The 20,677-nt window shown below is 40.7% G+C and overlaps 1 protein-coding gene across 4 annotated transcripts in view; it reads right to left on the minus strand.

The window, feature by feature from the left end:
* The window catches only part of Mtm1 (myotubularin 1), a 124,632-nt gene that overhangs the window by 48,693 nt on the left and 55,262 nt on the right, over positions 1–20,677 (minus strand). For all 4 annotated transcript variants that reach the window (XM_048457577.2, XM_085684817.1, XM_085684819.2 and 1 more), the window contains one exon: positions 18,787–18,888. In XM_048457577.2, coding sequence (XP_048313534.1) covers positions 18,787–18,888 — 102 coding nt within the window. The remainder of the gene's footprint in view (positions 1–18,786; positions 18,889–20,677) is intronic.

The following is a 20,677-nucleotide window of genomic DNA, read 5'->3' on the forward strand; positions in this document are numbered from 1 at the left end:
AGTTAGAACCATGGGATCACAGATTCACAGAGAATGTGAAGAGGGACTCCATGTAGCCTTCAGCTAGTTTCTCTCAATAACATTTTATGTAAGAGAACAATGTCAAGACTGTGCCAGGATATTAGGAAAGCTAGGCCTGGCCCAGGCTTCAGCAGGTACACAGGTTTTTCCTTTGTTTTACCCTCTATTGATATTTGGGCATTGCATCACTTCCAGTACCTACTAGTCAAGCTGTGAGACTAACAAAAAGAGTATGTGCATGTTTTTCCACATTAAAAATAGCACAATGTAACATTTGAAAATGTTAAAGGACAAAGTTGAAATGAAAATCTCCGATTTTGCACCAGGGAAAAACAGCTTGGACATATAGAATATAACTTGTCATTTTCATTTAGCTACATTTAGCATTGTTGTGTCTTGGGGGGAAAGCTCCAAAATAACAACAGATTCTGGCTTCTTGCTTAGCCATTATTTTAAAATGGCACCTATATAAAGATTTGCTTAAATCATGTAGATAAGTTTTTTAAAACTCATTATAAGTTAGCATATAAAGTAATGGGTTTCATTATGGTATTTTACTACATGTATTTTAATTTTAGACTGGGTGTTTAAATTTTTATTGAGCTGTATAAATCTCCTCTGATTGACTGGGGTTTCCTCCATCACATGAGATCTCTTCTTCACACAGACCTGTAGTGAACATCTCAGAACTGGATGTTTGAGAGTCAGATTGATGAAGGCTCAAAATGATCTCAAATACAAGACAGTTTCATGGACATCACGTCTGCAGTATTTGGGAGCCTGGGTGTTGTGCAGTGGTGAGACTGATTGCCTAACACGCCTAAGAGCCTAGGTGCAAATCCTTAGTTCCAAAAGAACAAAGAAAATCCAGTAGTCTAGAGGATACACTGAGGAGCTCTGTATACTTCTAAGTGCGTTCAAATGACCTGACCATCCCACAGAAACACATGGATGCTTAGGAAGATCAGCTCCTTTGAAAAAGTAGATAGATTTATTTCTCTGAATATCTAACCTCAAGATTCTAGGCAACTACTTACTAAGTGGTTTTTTTTTCTGACATTTTCATTTCTGTTTTGGTGGGGTGGGGTTGATTCTTTTTGGACAAACACGATATTATTTTAGAACCTTAGCTTGCCAGGAATTCTCTATGTAGATCAGGATGGACTCAGCTCTTGGTAATCCTTCTGCTTCAGCCTTTCCAGTGCTTAGATGACAGGTATACCTCTTTGTTTGAGTTTTGCTCCATTTTAACAGGAATTTATTGAACCATTTTACCATTCTACCATGCCCTTATTTGTACCTTTTAGATTACACTTAAGAAACAAGGCTATTCCATTTCAGAAAATTTTTCATGAAAGTCTGAAGAACCCCCACATTTAAAGAGTACTAATACTTTGAGAATTTAATACAACATATTTTAAGTATCTTAATTTCCCTTCTCCAATTTCTCCCATTTCCCTACCCTCTAACTTCTTACTATTTTTTTAAGTTATCATGAGCAATATTTGTTGCCCAAACACTCTTGGCTGTGAGTCCTGCCCTGTACCATGGGTTGACCTACCAGTGGTCACACCCTAAAAGAAGACAGACTCTCCCTCACCCAGCAGCTATCAGATGCCAAGACCTCCTCAGCTAGGAGTGGGACACATCATGCCCACATCTCAGCCTCCATTCTTGGATTTAGTTTGCCTGGGTCTTGTGCAGGTTTTCTGAATGTCATCACAATCACAGAGTTCACACGTGCAGCTGTCCTTTTTATGTCTGGAAAACAGTTTCCATATAGTTGTTTACCACCTCTTAAGATCTTCAATCCTTCTGGAAAGATCCCTGAACTTGGGAGGGGGGTAGAGACATTCCATTCAGGGCTGAGCAGAGGACAGCGTTTTATTTTCTGCACACTGGCCAGTTGTGTGTCCCCATGTTACTGCCATCTATTATAAGAGGAAGAAGGTTTTCTGGTGAGGGTCGGAGGATGCACTAATCTATGGGTCTAGCAATAAGTCAGTAGGAGTTGTTTTGCTACTACTATGTTCATTTAGCAGAATATAGTTTTTCCCCTGGGACCTATGACCTATTTAGTCACAGGTGTCTGGTCCAACAGCCATGCCAGATATGGGCTCTATCTTGTGCAGCTGACTTTGGATTCAATCACAAGGTGCATGGTTAATCTGATAACATTTCTACCATTATTGTATCAATGAACAAGTCTTGCCAGTCCAGTCCAGTGATTACTGTAGCTCATAGGATTCATAGCTGGGTAAGGTTGATGATTACTTTTCTCCTCCAGTGGCATGTGTAGCACCTTCCAGTACTATGAAAACCAGGCACTCTTGCTCTCTCTCTCTTACACACACACACACACATACACCACTACCACCACCACCACCACCACCACCACCACACACATATACACACAATGAATAATTTTTAAAAAGAAAAACGATGAGACAGGTTCTGCAAGCTTTGGCTTGCCTTTTACCATAGTACATCTATTGCTCGCACCCTTCTACATATACCATGGGCCTTAACAACAAGCCCCTGCATTGGTAGTCTGTCTGGCTTCTTTACATTGCACATCACTCATTCAGTTAGGCCTAACCTGGTTGGGGTTTCTCTACTCATCTTTCAGTATTTCCTCTTATAGGAAACCCTTTTATGAATGTTCCCGTGAGATCTCGTGTACCACTCTACTATATGCATTTGCTTGTCTACACCAGATATGAAATGTTCTTCTGTATGCTGTGAATATGTTTTATTACCATTGGCTAATAAAGAAGCTCCTTTGGCCTATGGGATGGTAGGATATGGCAAGGTGAGAAATCCAAGCAGAGATAGAGGATGAAAGAAAGCAGAGTTGGGGAGATGTCATGTAGCTGCCAACGAGTAACATGCTGGCACCAATAAGCCACAGCCTAGTGGCAATACAAAGATTAATAAAAATGGGTTAATTTAAGACAAAAGAGCTAGCCAGAAATATGCCTAAGCCATTGTCCTAATAATGCTATAATTAATAAAGTTTCAGTGTGATTATTCGGGTCTGAGTGGATGGGAAATGAAAGTGCAGTCTCCACTTACATATACCATTCAGGTAATAGTGATCCTTAGGGAGTCCCTAGATATAGTTGGTGGAAATCAGTTCTAGGTTTGCAGTTTCTACCACGACAAAGGTATTGAAGTCCAAGCAAAAGTACATAGAGAAGAGATTTAAAAAAGAAGAGGAACAAAGGAAAGCTGGCCCTCCCAGACAGTGAAACATCTTACAAATCTTGAGCAGCTAAGAGCTGGATGTGGTGACTTATGCCTCTATTCCTAGCACTTGGGAGGTAGAGCTAAATGGATCAGGGCTTCATGGACAGCCTCTTTATACAACATGTTCAAGGCTAGCCTGGGCTACATGAGACCTTGCCCTCTCCCCTAGGGGGAAAAGCCCATGCCTTCAACAATTAAAATAGTGCTGGGCAGGTATTGTAGCTCGGCAGTAGAGTTCTTGCCAAGTGTACAAAAGATCCCGGGTTACAAAAAAATAACAGTACATAGCTTGAGTGACTGATGAAGAAGTATGACAATACACGATAGTCTACCTACCTATCAGTGGACTAGTCAACAAACGCTATTTCAACAAGGGCCCTGTACAAATATATTCCTATTAAGTTTCAAATCAAGGACAAATGGCTGTGGTGCCTATTTAACTTATGAAAGTGTACCTGGCTGCCAGGTTCTCCAAGCATCCCTCAGTCCCTACCTGTTATAGGACATGGCTGGCATATCCTGCTCTCTGTTTCAACTCTTCAGCCTAGGTTGCCCTTTCCCCAAAGGCTCCTCCATATATAAAGCAGATATTTGGTTATCTACCCCCTTTACCTTTTGCCCTCTTGGCTGTAGCAACTGTTTCCCTTCTCTCCCACTTCTATCCTCCACCTTCTCGTCACATGGCTCACATGTCATGCCCACACTGGGCTCCCCCAGATGTCCCTGGTTCTGACTATGCTCTCCCTCATGTCTACAATAAACTTTCTCTTCCACCATACCTAGGAGCAGTCATGTCCTTCCCTTTCCTTTTATTTCTTTTTTCATCCAATTCCAATCCCAAATAAATCAAACTCCTAAAAGAAAATAATATAATGCTTTTGTAGTGCTAATCAGGGAAGCATTTCCTAAGTGAGCTACACAGCCCAGAAGTTATAAAGGCAAATTGTACAGAGAAAAGTTGCCTTCACGGGCCTCAGCTGTCTCTCCTTACGAAGGCCTACTTACCTTATGCGCCTTGTTGTCACCTAGAAATCTGGATCTGGGGAACATTCCCATTATTCCCTAACTCACTGAAGTGCTTTTTATGCTGAAACTGTATTCTGTATTAATGACATGGGTTTTTATGTCCCTAACTTCCTTCTTGGGTCTAGAATCTGGTATGTGCTAGGGAGAAGGTATCTTAATGACCAACTCCTGCTAAAATCCCTGGGCCCTAAGTCTTACACCCTTCCACTTTCAGTAACTCTAGAATTTTGATATATACCAGAGCATGGGTGCCTTTGTAAGCAACTTTTGATAAAAAACCAGGATGAGCTTTCTTTGTTGGAAATATCACAAGGACATCCTGCCCTCATCACTGGAAGAGAACTCTGGAAGCTGTGGTTAGTTTCCTGGACTTTGTTCTGTGCAGCTTTTCCCTTTGTTGGTTCTACTCTGTACCCTTTGATTACAGTAAATCATACCTGTACACACAAATAAATCATAAAAATAAATGTTGAGGCTTGGAAGTTCTTCTAGTGAAATTAATGCAGCTGAAGGTGGTCTTAGGGATCCCGACTACAAGGTCAGCAAATTCTACCAAATGAATGTCCTAAAGTTTTCCATAGTCCGAAGTCATACTGAGGCAAACTCGTGCAACTCATATTAAAAGTCAATAAAACTATTAACCAAGGAGTGTCTGCACTTAACAAGACTGAAAAGGAAATGAGAAGATAGAAGATAATGGTACATATAAAAGAGCATTCAATTTCACGTGAAACAAAGCAGAAGTATGAATCTATATTTTGCCTATTATGATGCAAAGACAGAGTTAGAAGACACTCTGTAGTGACTTCCCCAAATGGCTGTGCTCTGATCTTTTGAACCACTTGAATTAAGGTTTCAGAAGGAGTTATGATTGCTAGTAGCTGACCTTAAAACAGGAAGAAAGTAGCCTGGATTGTCTGGGACTGCCTCATAATCCTAAAAGAACAGAGTACAAGAGGGAGGTAAGGGCAGTGGTGACAGAAGCAAAGGGATCACAAGACAAGGAACACAGGTGGCATCTGAAGGTCAAAAGGCAGGTAAATAGATTCCAGGTTACTGCCTCCAGGAGGAATACAGCTCTATATAGATACCGTTACTGTAGCCCAGGAATATCCCCCTCAACTTCTGATCTCTACAACTATAATATAATAAACTACCATTTCTATTCACTCCACCCATTATAGCAACAATGGGAAACTAACACATTGAAGAGGCTAAGACCAGGCACTCTAACCAAGACTGTATACTGGTATATATTCTACAAAGTGGAATTTGGTAGAAACAATGATTCTACATCAAAGCAGTTAGCCTATAACATACGTGAATATATACAAAATGATGGATATGTAAGGTCATACAGGAGTATTTATATTGTGCCAAAATGAAAGTCTTCTAATATCTATTAAGAAAATACTAATACATTAGAGCAAAGTCAAGAGAATACTGGGTAGTTCTAAATATAGTGAAAAAGCCCATTCATTATGTAATGTCTATTGATGAACAAAAAAGCAGGACATAGAAATTGTATACTGCATGCTACCATTAGGGCTAAAGGGGGCAAAGGCTGTAAGTAACCTGTGGAGGTTGAGCATCCCTAATCTGGAAATCCAAAATTCCCAAAGCTGCAAATATGAAACATTTCAACTATAACATAAATACTTAGCATATTTTGTTTTTTGGAGTATTTCATATTATAAATGCTTAGCCTTTAAAGTCTATGGAAATGTTCCACAATCCAGAAAACACCAACACTGGAAATATATTTTGTCCCAACACTTTGCAAAAGGGATATTCAAATTCTCCCCTAGCATTAGGTAGGCAAGTAATTCACTGAATGAATACACTAATTGTGGGGAAGGCGTGGGGTAAGGTAGTAAAGCATACAGGAAGGGAGTTACTTTTTAAACCTGTTTTACACTTCCTGGGCTTTCAATAAGGAATATCCAAGAGCTATTTAAAATTGAATTGAGGGTTAGGCTCAGTGGGAACCTGAGTTCATATCTCCAGAATGCATGTAAAAAGCCAGCTGTAGAGGTGTCTATAACCCCAGCACTGGGAGATGCAGAAACAAAAGAATCACTAGCGCTTGTTGTTAGCCAGCTTAGCTGAAAAATGGTAAGCTCCAGATTCTGTGAGAGACCCTGTCTCAAAGGAATAAGGTGGAGAAATGACTGAGGGAAACATCATAATGTCAACCTCCGGCCTCCATACAGTGAGTAAACCTGCACATACATGTACATTCACAAAATTAAAATATGTTGAATAAACACTTTACCCAAACAGACTATTCCGATGGACTGGTTGCTAGAGATTCATATTTATTTCATCCATTTATGTTAGTATATTCACTGGGTCAATATTTACTGAGGACCACTGTAAACAGGTATGAAATGGAGAAATCCACAAGGAGGACAATATCATTGTCTGTAAGAACTTATAAATTCTCCACAGGAGAGAGATGAAGAGGGCAGTTGTAGATCATTTCTACAAAAAGGGACAGTGGGCTCCAGAGGACAGCAGGGTGACTTTCTGACAGATATGCCTGAGGATGTTGGTGGCATTTGAGCAACGCTGGAAAGATAAGATGACTCTGAACAGTTTACCAATGATGATGGTAACAAAAAGGCCACATGGTAGCCAGACTCAGAGAATACTGCATGGCCATTAGCAAATACCTCAGCAGGAGTGTAGGAGAGTGAACAAATACCGAGATGGGCCACCCTGTGGAAGAGACAGAGGTTTCCATTAAAACTGACAGGGAGGGGAAGAAGTTTCCAGGGCAAGGCTATGAGAACCAGGACTGTTCCAGGCAGCACGGACTAGGGTAGATGAGACCAAATAGAAGTAGGAAAACTAGCCAAGGCCACTTCTGAACCAAAGAGCCTGGGAACAAGAACGTTTAGAGTTAGTCATCACTAAGCAGCAGAGAAAACGCAAGAGGAGGGAGATGACATCAGTTGTGACTAAGGCACACAGAGGTGTATTTGGAGGGAAGATGACAGAGTCATTTTAAACAAGCACGTAAAGCTAGGTAACCACTAAGAAATATGACAGGACAGATTTGTAAATCTCACTTAGAAAGGCAATCCTGGTGGACATGAAAGAAAGATTATCCAGCAAGCAAGAGAAGAAAGCAGACTTTTCTAGAAAACTCACATTTAGCCAAAAAAAAAAAAATGCAGGAAGAAGAAAGAGGAACCCTATCTATGCCTCACAAGCGGGAGGATTATCTAGAAATGTGATACTCTGGTATATCCAACCTGCTGACATTGCAAACAATGTTGTCATTTATCACAAAATCTCAAAACCAATTTCTCATAACATGTTGAAGTAAGCTTATGATTTTGTATTGGGCTACATCTACAGCTACCCTTGACCACATGCAGTGCACAGGTCATGGGGTCAGACATGCTTAGACAATGGTATCATGAGACTTTTGCTGAACAAACCAAAGAGTATCTATTAATAGAAAACCAGTTTTTCAATGTACCAATGAACCTGTGAGAGGAATAAATATATAGAATCCCCAAACTAGGCACAAACAGAAACATAGAACTTAATGAATTAATTTTCAGGCCTTTTGGCGTTTGCAAGATGGGAAATGAAGCTGTGGGCTCACCCATGATGGGACGTATATTGGAAAATTCCTTCAAAGAAGCCTGGCCTTCAAAATGTTACCTCATAAGCCGGGGATAAATGGGAAATAATCTCTTTTGGGTTCCAAGAGAAGTTGAGCCTGAATTACTGATGCTGACCAAAGAAGAAAACATAAGTCTGACCTAGAGACTTTCCAGCCAAAGGTCAGCCTAGTATGTACCCTAAATCAGAAAATGAATGGTTCCCAAAACATCCAACAGGAGAATGAATTTATAACCTTCTCAAGCTGCTTTAGGGGGTTGGCAGAAGAAATTCAGAACCCTTTCAATTCCGGGATCAGAGTATTTCTATAGATAATATTCCAAACAACAGGAGATTCCAGGTAGTAATTAGCAATACAATAAACATACTCCCAATACTCCCCTTTTGTAGAAAAGCCACAAAGTCACAAAGACTGAATTTTAATATTTGGACACTACGATAAACAAGTACTCTTTGAAAGGAAGGGCTGTGGAGTGAGAAGGAAGGCTCAAGAGATTGTGTGTGTGTGTGTGTGTGTGTGTGTGTGTGTGTGTGTGTGTGTGTGTGTGTTTTGGAGCCGGGGGGGGGGGGTTTGTATGAGTGCAGTGCAGTGCTTACAGAAGCCAGAAGAGGGCATCAGATTTCCTGGAGTGAGAGTTACAGGCAATTGTGAGCCATCTGATGTAGATCCTGAGGACTGATCTCAGGTCTTCTATAAGAGCACTTAAGTGAACCTGGAGTTCACCAGGTTCCAGGGATCTTCCTACCTCCCTTGATCTCCTCAGCAACGGGATTAGAAAATCTCAGTTTTCTAAATGTAGGTCCTGGGGATTGAACTCAGATTTGCATGCTTTGCTGACCAAGCCTTCTCCTTAGTCCTGCTTTTAATGAAGTGTAAGGTTCGGTGCCATTTTGGAATAGTTCTGAATGAATGGGTGGGGGTGGGTACAGAGATGATGGTCTTGAGTTCTGGAGTAGATGTTGATGAGGCATAGGCAGGCAGGTAATTCAGTTCTTTTGAAGCAGACAGCAATTCTGAAGGGTATCTAGATAAGACCCCGAGTCCAGGAACTGGTCAGTGCTGAGAAGAACCAAACACAGTCAAAGGCTTTGGGGAAGACAGCAGTTGGGGGGAGAGATCAAAGAGAAAGAAAGGCTAAGTCTCTGAGAAGGCAAGACAGGAGATTGAAAAATATGGTTAGTTTCTTAATTAGCTAATTTTACTGCTTATTCAAGGGAAAATGTCTTGACCAATAAGAAACAGAAAATTCAAGACATATTATATAGTACTTAAGCCATATGTAGGTTGAGATCACAGAAATGTGTATAGGTACTTCTCATTTTAATTCTCATCTCAAAACACTATTTCCTTTTATCTGTTGATTCTGTAATCAACATAAAAAGGAGTCCACTAAATCTCTGTCTCATTTAAAATTTTAATATAATCTAGAAATATTTCTTCATTTCTGAGCTGAATAACAAAGGCAGAGAATAAAACTCCCCCTGGATTCTGTATTCACAGGCTCATTTATACCTCTCAAATAATCAAAGTATGTGTGTGTGCATAACTCACTGCATTAATTTTTATGTAATTATTCTTATAAGCCAGCATATTTAGAGATGAGCAGGAGAAGATACAGGTAAAACGGTCCAGAGCTTAAGGCACATGGCAGGTTTTGATTTCATCAAAGTCAGACCCCACTAAAAAGACCCAAATCTCATCATTACTCATTGTACATACATATAAGCTGAAATATCACACTGATGCCTCCAAGAATATACGTTACTTTGTGCTAGTCAAAAATAGAAATACATACTTAGAAAAATCTAGGCAAGATGAAATAAGCAGCAGATAGTATGAAAACCAAAGGTAGTGACCAAGGAAACTAATGCCTGCCAATGTTGAGGAGGTGCAGTTAAAGACACTGCTCTCATCTTTGGAGACAACATGCCACTAGCCACAGCTAAGGCCGGGCAAGTCAGTTAGTTGCTTTGCTCCTGAAATTTGAGACATCCAGTACAAGTTCCCTTGCCCTTGCCCGCCTCAACAGATACAAGGTCAGATGTGCCATGCTCCCAGATGAAAACAAAAGCTGCACCTTATGACTGCTCATCAGCTTACAGAGGAACAAAGGGGAAATACTGTGGTTCTTAACCTTGATCCAGAATGTCACCAAGAAATGGGAAGGGCAAATACAAATGTGAAGGTGCCATGATTCCCTAAAAGCGGTCTGCGTCTGCGTGGGCTGCAGAAATGGAAGGAGGATAGAAAGCACTCTCTAAAGGATCCCTTTCATCCACAGCATCACTTCTCCTAGTCTGCACTCCTGGTTGGCATGCTTTCTGGGTTCAAAACTCTGATGACTTCCAGTGAGTCCTTTATCAACTTACAACCCATGGTCTGTGAATAATACTATTAATCTTTATATAGCATCTTTCTTTTAAAGGGCTTAAAGTTTCCCCCACACTATCACAATTCCTTTATTAATAGTCTGTGGGGAGTTGTAGGAGTCATCCGTATTTCTCATACCTGCTGGGAAAATGGTGGGCTAATAAGAGAACAGCTGGCATTTACTGGGCACTTACTGAGTGTCAGGCAGTGTTAGCAGCACTTTACATTGAATCCTCACAAAAACTCTATGGGGTAAGAACTGTTATTATCCCCGCTGCAGATGAGAACACTGAAGCACATAAATATTATGTGACTTCCAAAGACTCTATGCAGGAAACTCACTCTGACAGAGGTCGTTGAACCCATGGCCTATGCTGGCAGTAGCACACTGGATGAGCTCTGCAGTCAAGTCCCCTCACAGATCTCTGTATCAGTGGCTGCTGTGAGCCGGGCACCTGAACCTAATGCTTTATATCTAAACAGTGCCTTTCAAACCTTCTGGACCATGGTTATAAGAAAGGAATTAACTATAACACCATCGTCGAGCACACTGCCCCCCACATGCACACATCCTTAGAAGAGACATCTCAGGAAACTATACAGCCCTATTCTGTTGTGCTCTTCATGTTTTCTACCTGAGTCTATTTAAAGAGATGCACCGATTCATGACTCACTAATAGGTTTAAGAAGCTTTCATCTAGCTGGATGTAGTGGTGCATACTTTTAATCCCAGCACTTGGGAGGCAGAGGCAGGTGAATGTCTGTGAATTCGAGGCCAGCCTGTTCCACAAAGAGAAACCCTGTTTCAAAAAAAAAAAAAAAAACCCAAGAAACTCAGGGAATGAACTTTGTCATTTGCCATATTTTTGTTGTGTTGACAAACTCTGCTTTCTGTAGTCTTCCCACAATTTGCACACAGGTACATGACTCTGGTTTCTCCTTTCAGAATACCACTTACAAAGCCATGTTATTTACGTAAAACTTATGCTGAGCCACGTGCAATTTGTGAGAACTTCTGGTGTTTGAAAAGCAAAGATCAAACAAGAAGTGTTTCAGCTGAAACAGAAACTGCCACCTAAAAGCCATGCACACTTTACTGGCTGAGACGGTCAAGTTAATGGTTTGGAGTGGACTCTGTGCTGCTATAAAAGCTCCTGTTCAATTTAAAGTTTTAGTCTTGACTTGAGCACATTGAGTGGTGAAGACAGTAATGCTAAGAAGGCAAGAGAGGGCCAAAGGGGAAGCCTGATAGCACACACACTCAGTCCATTCATCCCATGGCTGGTCCTGGAGCCCAGCTTTCTTGGCCTCCAGACACCATTCCTTGCATTCAACAGCAAGTTTATTTCAGACTTCCGATAGTGACAGCAATCACTGAGATAATCCGCACTAGTTTATAATGAATGAATGAAATGTGTGCCCTGACAGTGCAGAAGTAGGCATAGGCAGCCTGTATATGGCAGCTTGTTTGAACTTGTCCATATTGGCTTTCATGGTCTAAATTGATGAGGACGAGTGACCAGGTCCTTTCCTCAAGAGGGTATGAAATCTCATTACAGATGGTTGTGAGCCACCATGTGGTTGCTAGGAACTGAACTCAGGACCTTTGGAAGAGCAGCCAGTGCTCTTAACCACTGAGCCATACACTAGTTTAATAGTTTTGCAAATATTCACAAAGTGGTTCTGTTCATGTAGAAGTCCTCATTGTTCGATGCAATCGCACTTAGATTATGCTGCCAGGAAGTCTCCTGAGCATACCTTTGAATCCCCACTGTGGCAGTTTGAAAATTTTTGTTTACCTCTGTCTCACAGGAATAATTTCCCCTTTTCCTTCCTAAACTCTGTCCCAAAAATGGGGGCCTGAGACCTTAACCCTCTGCCTTTTCCAGGATCCAGGTCTAGAAAGGACTTCTCTTTTTCTTGCATTAAAGGGGGAGCATTTTTCCTTTCCTCTGTCCACAGATCATTCATTAACCTTTCTCATACATTGAAGGGTAAAATTTTCTTCCCTGGATATGACTGCTACTCCTACTTTCCTTTGCTTTTTCCTTCTTCCCCCTTGCTTACTTTGCTTTCTTCCTCTTTTCCTCTCTTTCCTTTTCTCGCTCTTTACAAACTGCTCTCCCTTTAAGTCCCTGCAAATTGATCTACGTCTCCTCCTAAGTATTCAACCAGTTAAGTCCGGCACTGGCGTAGACACTGGGCATATTAAGATAAGGAGAGGTTTCTTCTCCCTGCCGTTCTCCTTCAACTACTCCCCCTAAGGAAATCTTTTCCTGAATTTACTCTCAGCAGAGTGCCACCCTTCCCATCACTCAAGCTTCAGAGCCAAGGAGAATGCCTCCTTGTCCCCACCCTTTCTGACCAAATTGCTCCACATCTGTGGAGTCCCTTGTCTTACTGCTTCCCACCTTGGTCCTTGTCTAGGGCCTGTGGTTCTCCAGCCCAGGTCTTTGTTTTACCTGAAGGTGTCTTCATTTTATCACTTTTCCTTCTGAACCTTAGCAGGACTCTGTTACTTCCTAGGGCACAAGCTTCCCATGGTAGCCTTCACCAGATGATAGCAGATCTCATCCCTAGCTCCATCTCAGACACCCTGAAATGTTGCCAGCTTTCCCTCTTCTATTCTGAGGGCTAGGTCTTGCCTGTAGCCTGAAATCCCACTTTTTCCTCTTTCCTGGCCCACCAGGAACTGAATTCATGCTTTAAGGTTTAACACCTAGTAGGTATCAAATCCACATAGGCTCTTCTAATTTCCTTCCTGAGAGACACTCCCCATGAATTTCCTCTATATTCCTCTTGCACAACTGAATGCAAACTACCCTATATTGGAGCTACACATATTTGCCACGTCATTTCCACCAGACTACTAGTATCATTCACCTAGCACTATTTTTCAACTTTCTTGGTTGTTTCTTGATGTTACCCAACACAGAACTCTGAAATGAACTCAATTTAGGGAAGTAGTATCAATAGTGGCCCTGTTTATTGTATTGCTTTAGTGACTGATGTGCACATTTTGAAGGATGAATTTTAATAGTTAAAAAAGTTGTACATGAGAATGAAGTTTTCCAAATCCTTTGTATGAGCAATTCAGTCTAATTTTTCCCCTAGGATATAGCATTACTGATAACCTAAGGAAAGAAGTAAGAATTTCCAGCATAGACATGAAAAACAATCCATGTACCCTAATCTTGAATATAAAATTCTCTGTGGATGCCACCTTTCAGTGGCAGGTGTAGGATTCTAAGTCCTAACAGAAAGATCTATTCCACTCATTTCCATATAATTATTTTTTCATCACTTCTAACAAAACAGTTTAATTAAAATCCTGTCATTAAAAGAGCCCCATGTGCGGGTTGGGGATGTGGCTCAGTGGTGGACTGCCTATCTAGCTGTGTTCCATCCTCAGCCAGCACTTCTCCAAACAAAGCAAAAGCTTTCTTGTACAGAAGCCACTATACTGAGGCTAGAGAGAAAAAGGGTGATGCCTACCCTGATAAGCTCACAGAATGGACAGGAAGGGCCGGTAAAGAAAATTACAACATAATTATCACACAAAGAAGCTATTGTATGTACCCTAAGAAAGGAACCTAACAATGAAACAGAAAATAATTTCTTGAGCGGACCACACATGGCATGGGATAACAACTCAGACCGAACAAGACACTAAAGGATGATTGGAGGATAGACATTACAGAGACAAGTGGACTATAAGTTAAAGTGATAAAAATCTAATCTAAGAAACAGCTGTTTAGACCAGAGAGCTACAGGTAGTCTCGCATGGTTAGAGTATAGGGTATAAATCATAAAGAGTCTCTGAGGTTTTTATGGGGGCAGTGGCATGATTGTACTTTTTTTGAGATAGGGTCTCACTATGCAGCCCTGGTTGACCTGGAACTTTCCATGTAGACCAGGGTAACATTGAACTCACAGAAATAACTTGCTTCTGTCACCTAAGTGCTGGTGGGTTAAAGGCATGCACACAGGCACAACTGTATTTAAATTCAAAACAAAAAAGCACAAGGTATAATTGCACTATTTAGGAAAAATGGAAGGGGAGGGCAGTGAATAAGGGAGAAGCAATTTAGAAGTATGGTTTAATTGAGGAAGCACAAACAGAAATGGAGAAAAATAGGTGAGTAACAAGTAGGACCTACAGGAGCTGCAACTGATGTATTTATGAGAGGAAATTCAGGAGAAAAAATTTAAAAGGTGACTTCAGGTTACTGAACATGAACAACTGAGGATCCTCAAGCTTGGAGGACATAGAGGACAAAACAGGTCTTAAGAAGTGTAGAGAGAAGATATTTTAGAGTAAGCACATGGACTTCTGGAAGGGAGTTCACTGGGATTAGGGACATTGAATTCACTCCAGGGCAATATCGGGGCTAGACTTAGAAACCATGTACACAGTAGTGATACCTCCATTTATGGGATTAAATGAAATTACCATGGCAAAGTTGATAACATAATGGGAACTGAAAACTGAGGTTGGAACACTAATAAGACATTTACATTAAAGGAAAAGGCAAGGGCAGTAAAGGCTGAGGAAAAAAAGGTCAAGATGGTACAGCAAAACAATAGCCAAGATATAAGGACTTCAGTTTTGTTGAATGTGGAAAGAGATGAAATCAAATGCAGATGGAAATTAGATAATACATTTGGCCAATAAGAGGCCAAGAGTTCTATATTACTTAGTTTTCTATCACTGTGAAAATATATCCTGATAAAAGCAAATCAAGGGATAAAGGGTTTATTTTGGCTCACAGTACAAAGGTACAGTCCATCACTGCAGGGAAGTCACAGCAGTAGTACCTAGAGACAGTTGATCACATCACACTCACAGTCAGAAAGCTAAGAACAATGAATGCTCAAGTTCAAATAGCTTTCTCTTTTTTGTGCCCTCTAGGACCCAAGCTCAGGGAAGGGTGCTGTCCACTTTTAGAGTGGACCTTCCCACAATTAATCTGATCAAATTAATCCTCCACACACACAAATTTCCAATGGAGGAAAGCAAACAATAGTCTTACCTAGCTATAACGCCTATGAACTAGAACAATCAGCATGGCACAGTAACTGTAAGGGTGCAATAGTGGCACATATATCTTGGTGATAACCAAAAACACTCCAGTTGGACATAAGACCTGTTCAACAAGTGATGTGTGATTTCCCTCTGTATGCTGTGATTACCATTGATAAATAAATGAATTGCTTTGGGCCTATAGCAGAGCTATAGGGGAACAGAGCTAGGCAGGGAAAACTAAGCTGAATGCTGGGAGAAAGAAAGGCGGAGAAAGGGAGAAGCCTTTATAGCACTGCTAGAGCCAGATGGAACTTTGCCAGTAAACCACTGCCACATGGCAATACACAGATTAATGGAAATGGGTTAAATTCAGATGTAAGAGTTAGCCAATAAGAAGCTAGAGCTAATGGGCCAAGCAGTGATTTAAATAATATGGCTTCTGTGTGATTATTTCAGGGTTGAGCATCCAGGAGTCAACAAGCAGCCTTCCTCCAATAAACGAGAGAGAAATCATGCTTGGAACTAGAAATCTAACCAACAGCGCAGGTCCAGAGAAGTCATGGATCTTGGAGGAGAACCTAAAACGTCTGCTTTCTAAATCAATGTAATTCATAACTATATTCTAAATGTTTATCCTTATCCACAGATAAGTGTAGTTTTTACCCTTTATCAAAGAAACTTCTCCTTGCAACAGATGGAGATCAATACTGAAAACTACAACTGATCAAAATGCAGAGAACTAGAGATTATGTAATGCCCAGTTCCAACTGATACATCTACAACATAATTCCTACATCTATAGCTCAGGGTTCATTTGGGAAGAAGGAGCAGAAAGATTATAAGAGCCAGAGGAACAGAAAGCTTGCTGTGAAATTGTGTTTCCAACAAATGTCAGAGAATCTACACCTATAAAAGTCTCAACATGACTGCCCAAACATGATAGATAACATGGAAACAAGAAAGTTCACAGGGCCTCAACCCTAAACAAAGAGCTCTGGGTAAGTAGGAAGTGCTGAGAGTGGAAAAAATGGTCTTCTCAGGAAGAAGCTTCCTAATTATATCAGATGGTCAGACCTGAGATCATAGGTAACATTATATGGACTGGTGAGGTTGTATTTATGCATTCAGAAATATATACATACATACATACGCACACACATAAATGTGTGTGTGTGCGTGCATATGTATGTGTGTGTATCTGTATATGCATGCATGTGTAACAACAATTAAAGAAATAAGGCAGCATGAGCTTGAAAGAGGAGGCAACAAGTGGTGCATTGGAGGAGTTGGAGAGAGGAAAAAGGAAGGGGGAAATGATATAATTATATTGTACTTTCAAAGGACATTAAGTGCACAAAGTACACAAAGTTCCTCAGAGGTGTTCTCAGAGGTTTGTTTCCCAGATAATCTTAAACTCCATCAAGTTGACAATTAACACTAACCATTACCAGATCCTTGAAGGAACTGACAATAACACTTGATTTTGGCATTTGTTACAGGAATGAATAAGTGAGTTGGTGAAATTAGTGAAGAAGTTTACCATTCAAGTAGAGATGAGTAGTTTAAGGGAAAAACTGGCTTGCCACTTGGACTATTTGTCTAGGGGAATAAGGTTTAAAAGACACAAAGGATGTCAGAGAAAAGAGAAAGTTGATGGCTTAAGATTTGGAAGGAAGATGGAGTAGGGCTTCAGCTTTTCCAAACCTGCTTGGGAGCTAGTTCTTAAATTTCTAATAATACAAAAATAGATGTGCATAAATCAAGATACAACATGTTTCTTGACAAAAAAAACAACAAAAAACCATTTCAGTCTCACGTTCATGACATTTTAAAAGATCCGTTGCTATAAAATATTTATTCTAGTAAAGTTAAAAATATTTATATAGAAACATTTTTAACTCTCATTTGATGAGAAATATAGAAAACTTTGGTAGAATCATTCCCAAAGCACATCACATTTTCATCTGCCATTAACGTAAGAACACTCATTGGATCCTCCTGACGGTTTCTTCCTTCTACCAGGTGAGCATTTCCAGTGACTCCAAAATCTGCTGGTGGTAAGATTCAGAGAGAGAAATGTCTTGTCTCACTAGGAAAAAAAAAACTTAACCAAAAACCAAACTAAAACAACCTACCATGACAACAAATGAAATCGCACAAAAAGGAAACAGAAAAACAATACATGACAGTTTGGTGGTGAGATCCCACTTCCTCACACTTCATTCAGTCTCCTACATACAGCAAAGCTGTTTGGGGATAGGGATGAAGCTCAATTTGGAGAGTGCTACCCTAGCTTGCATGAAGTCCTAGATTTGATCCTCAGTGCCACATAAACCAGACAAGGTAACGGGACCAACACTGGGGAGATTAGGAGTCAAGAGGATTAGAAATTCAAAGTCATTCTCAGCTATATAGTGAATTTAGGCCAGCCTGGGCTACATAAGACCTTATTTTAAAAAATAGCTAATTAATAAAACTATTTATACATTTTAAAAGAATTATTTCTTTACCTTGTTCTCCCCTCAATGAGTGCTCTCCTCTAAGTTTATTGAGATTGAAACAGAGGAGAAGATAGAGATAAGAGGATGCCAACAAGGTATAGCAGTAGGAAAAAGAAGTTGAGCCTGGTGACAGACACTTGTCATTCAGCACTCAGGAGGCTGAGGTAATATGATCATGAATCTCAGGTTAGCATAGGCATATGCAGGTCAAGTCAGTTGAGTGCTCACTTCGCATGCATAAGGCCCTGGGTTCCATCCAAGCATCACAGAAACCAGCCATGGTGGTACAAGCTGGTAATCCCAGTTGGGGTGAAGGCAGGAGTATGAGAAGTTCAAGGCAATCCTTGGATGCATAGAAAGTTTGTGGCCAGCCTGAGATACATGATACCCTGTCTCATAGGAGGGAGGGAGAGAAGGATGGATGGGTGGAGGGAGGAACAGATGCAGAGACAGAGACACACACAGAGAAAGACAGACACACGCAGAGAGACATAGATGAGGAAGGAAGGAGAGGGAAAGAAAGGGAGGAAGAAAGAGGTGAGAAGAGAGAGAGAAATATGTTTTTGTTAAAATGGTCTTAGGATCAGTGGATTTGTTCCCATTCTGAACTTGTGCCACAAAAGTCTGGCTTACTTTGCTTGTTAGCACCAAAATGAAAGTGATAAATTCTGGGAAGAGACTTAACAGTACTGTTCTAAGGTATTTTATTTTCTTACTATCACAGACTAGGTTTTAAAGGGCATACTTATGACTGGAAAGCACAAGAGGATCCCAGGCTATTTCAAACTAGCAGGGGGGAGACCCTTCTGGAGCTGAGTAGATAATGTTTAAAATGTGCCACACCAGAAAATACAAAGCAGTGAATCCAGGAAAGAGAAGCCCAATGCACAGGCAGTTTTCACAGAGGAGACCCTACAGAGTATGCGGGTGCTTAGGGGAGCCCTGGACTTTACCAGACTGTGTGCCAGAGGAAAGGCATATCTTGTGAGGATCTCAAACATATCTCTTCTGCTGTGGCCTTCCTGCTTCAACGCGAACCTCAGGTTTCTCAAATCCTAGGCAAAGGAGAAAGCAGAGTTGAGCCTTCAAGGAAAAACATAATTAGCAAAAGAACTCTTCAATTAAGGGAGAAGATTCACTTATATATAAGGGTGATTTATCTAGACTATTAAGAAAATTATGTTTTTCTATATCTTGACTTCTGGAGTTTAAGAAGAACTGGAGATAGTTTCACTGTAGCCAAGAAAGTAAAGACTAATCACTTCAGCAGAAATGAGGCTGTTTCCAAACCAAAGTGCTGAAGATGAGACAGCAGAAACACATTCTAGAAAAAAACCAAAACACCCAACCATGCCTTGTTCTTTGCCTGTTCACTCTCCACCCCTATGTTCACTGCTTTGCAAGGAACTTTTAATTATTAAACATTTTTTAAGTCACATAAAGTTTCAAGAGTACCTGCTCTCAAATATAATCTCAATGTTGTTAAATGTGTCATTAAAACACAAACATTTTCTCCCTAAATGATTGGCACTTTATGTTCTCATACAAGCAATATAAGTAATAAACTTTTACCATTCAATTCTAATTTCATAGAGTTCTATATAAGCCACATTAATGTAGTCCACATTAGATATTATTTTACTCTTAGGAACTATAAATTAATGAATCAAAACCATATTTTAATGGCAGCTCTCCACACACATATCTTTAATAGGCAAGAAAGACTTTAAAACTGAATCTAAATAATACAGGGCCCCATAATATCTGTTTGTATTAAACAGAGTATTCTATCTTATTTTTAAGAATGTTTTTTCTGTATTGAACTTCCAATTCTTTTTTACTTTATTTTTTAAAAAACTATCTTTTTTTTCATTTTACATACCAATCCCAGTTCCCACTCCCTCCCTGCTCCTATTCCCTCCAGACCTTTCCTCCGCAAGCCACCCCCCATCCACTCCTCAGAGAGGGTAAAGCACATTGCTTTGAGAAAGGACCTAGGCCCTCCCTACTATATCTAGGCTGAGCAAGGTATCCATCCAAAGAGAATGGCTTCCCAAAAAGCCAGTACATGTTGTAGGGATAAGTCATGGTCCCACTGTCAGTGGCCCTGTAGTCTGCCCCCGCCATACAACTGTCACCCACATTCCAAGGGGCTAGTTTGGTCCTATGCTGATTCCTTCCCAGTCAGGCTGGAGTTGGTGAGCTCCCATTAGCTCAGGTAAGCTGTTTCAGTGGGTGAATCCATGGTCTTGACCTCTTTGCTTATATTCTCACTCCTCCACTCTTCAACTGGACTTTGGGAGCTCAGCCCAGCGCTCCGCTCTGCTTCCATCATTTGATGGATAAAGGGTCTATGATGACATTTAAAATAGTCATTAATCTGACTATAGGACAAGGCCAGTTGGGTACCCGCTCTACTATTGCTTAAGGTCTTAGCTGGGGTCATCCTGGGAATTTCTTTAGTGCCAGGTTTCTTGCTAGCCCCATAATGGCTCCCTCAATCAAGATATTTCTTTCCTTCTCTCTGTCTCTGTTCTTCCCCCATCTTGACTATCCTGTTCCCTCAAGTTCTCCTGTCCCCTCTCCTTCCCCTTCCACTCCTCCTTCTCTCTCCATCTTCATGCTCCCAGTTTTCTCAGGAGATCTTGTCTATTTCCCTTCCCAGGGGGATCTATATTTGTTTCTCTTAAGGTTCTCCTTGTTACTTAGCTTATCTGGGGTTGTGAACTATAGGCTTGCTATCCTTTGCTTGGCAACTAGTATCCACTTATGAGTACATACCATGCTCATCTTTCTGAGTCTAGGTTGTCTCACTCAGGATGGTTTTTTCCACTTCAATCCATT

This window comes from Myodes glareolus, chromosome X (assembly GCF_982192425.1).
Source record: "Myodes glareolus chromosome X, mMyoGla1.1, whole genome shotgun sequence".
NCBI lineage: Eukaryota > Metazoa > Chordata > Mammalia > Rodentia > Cricetidae > Myodes > Myodes glareolus.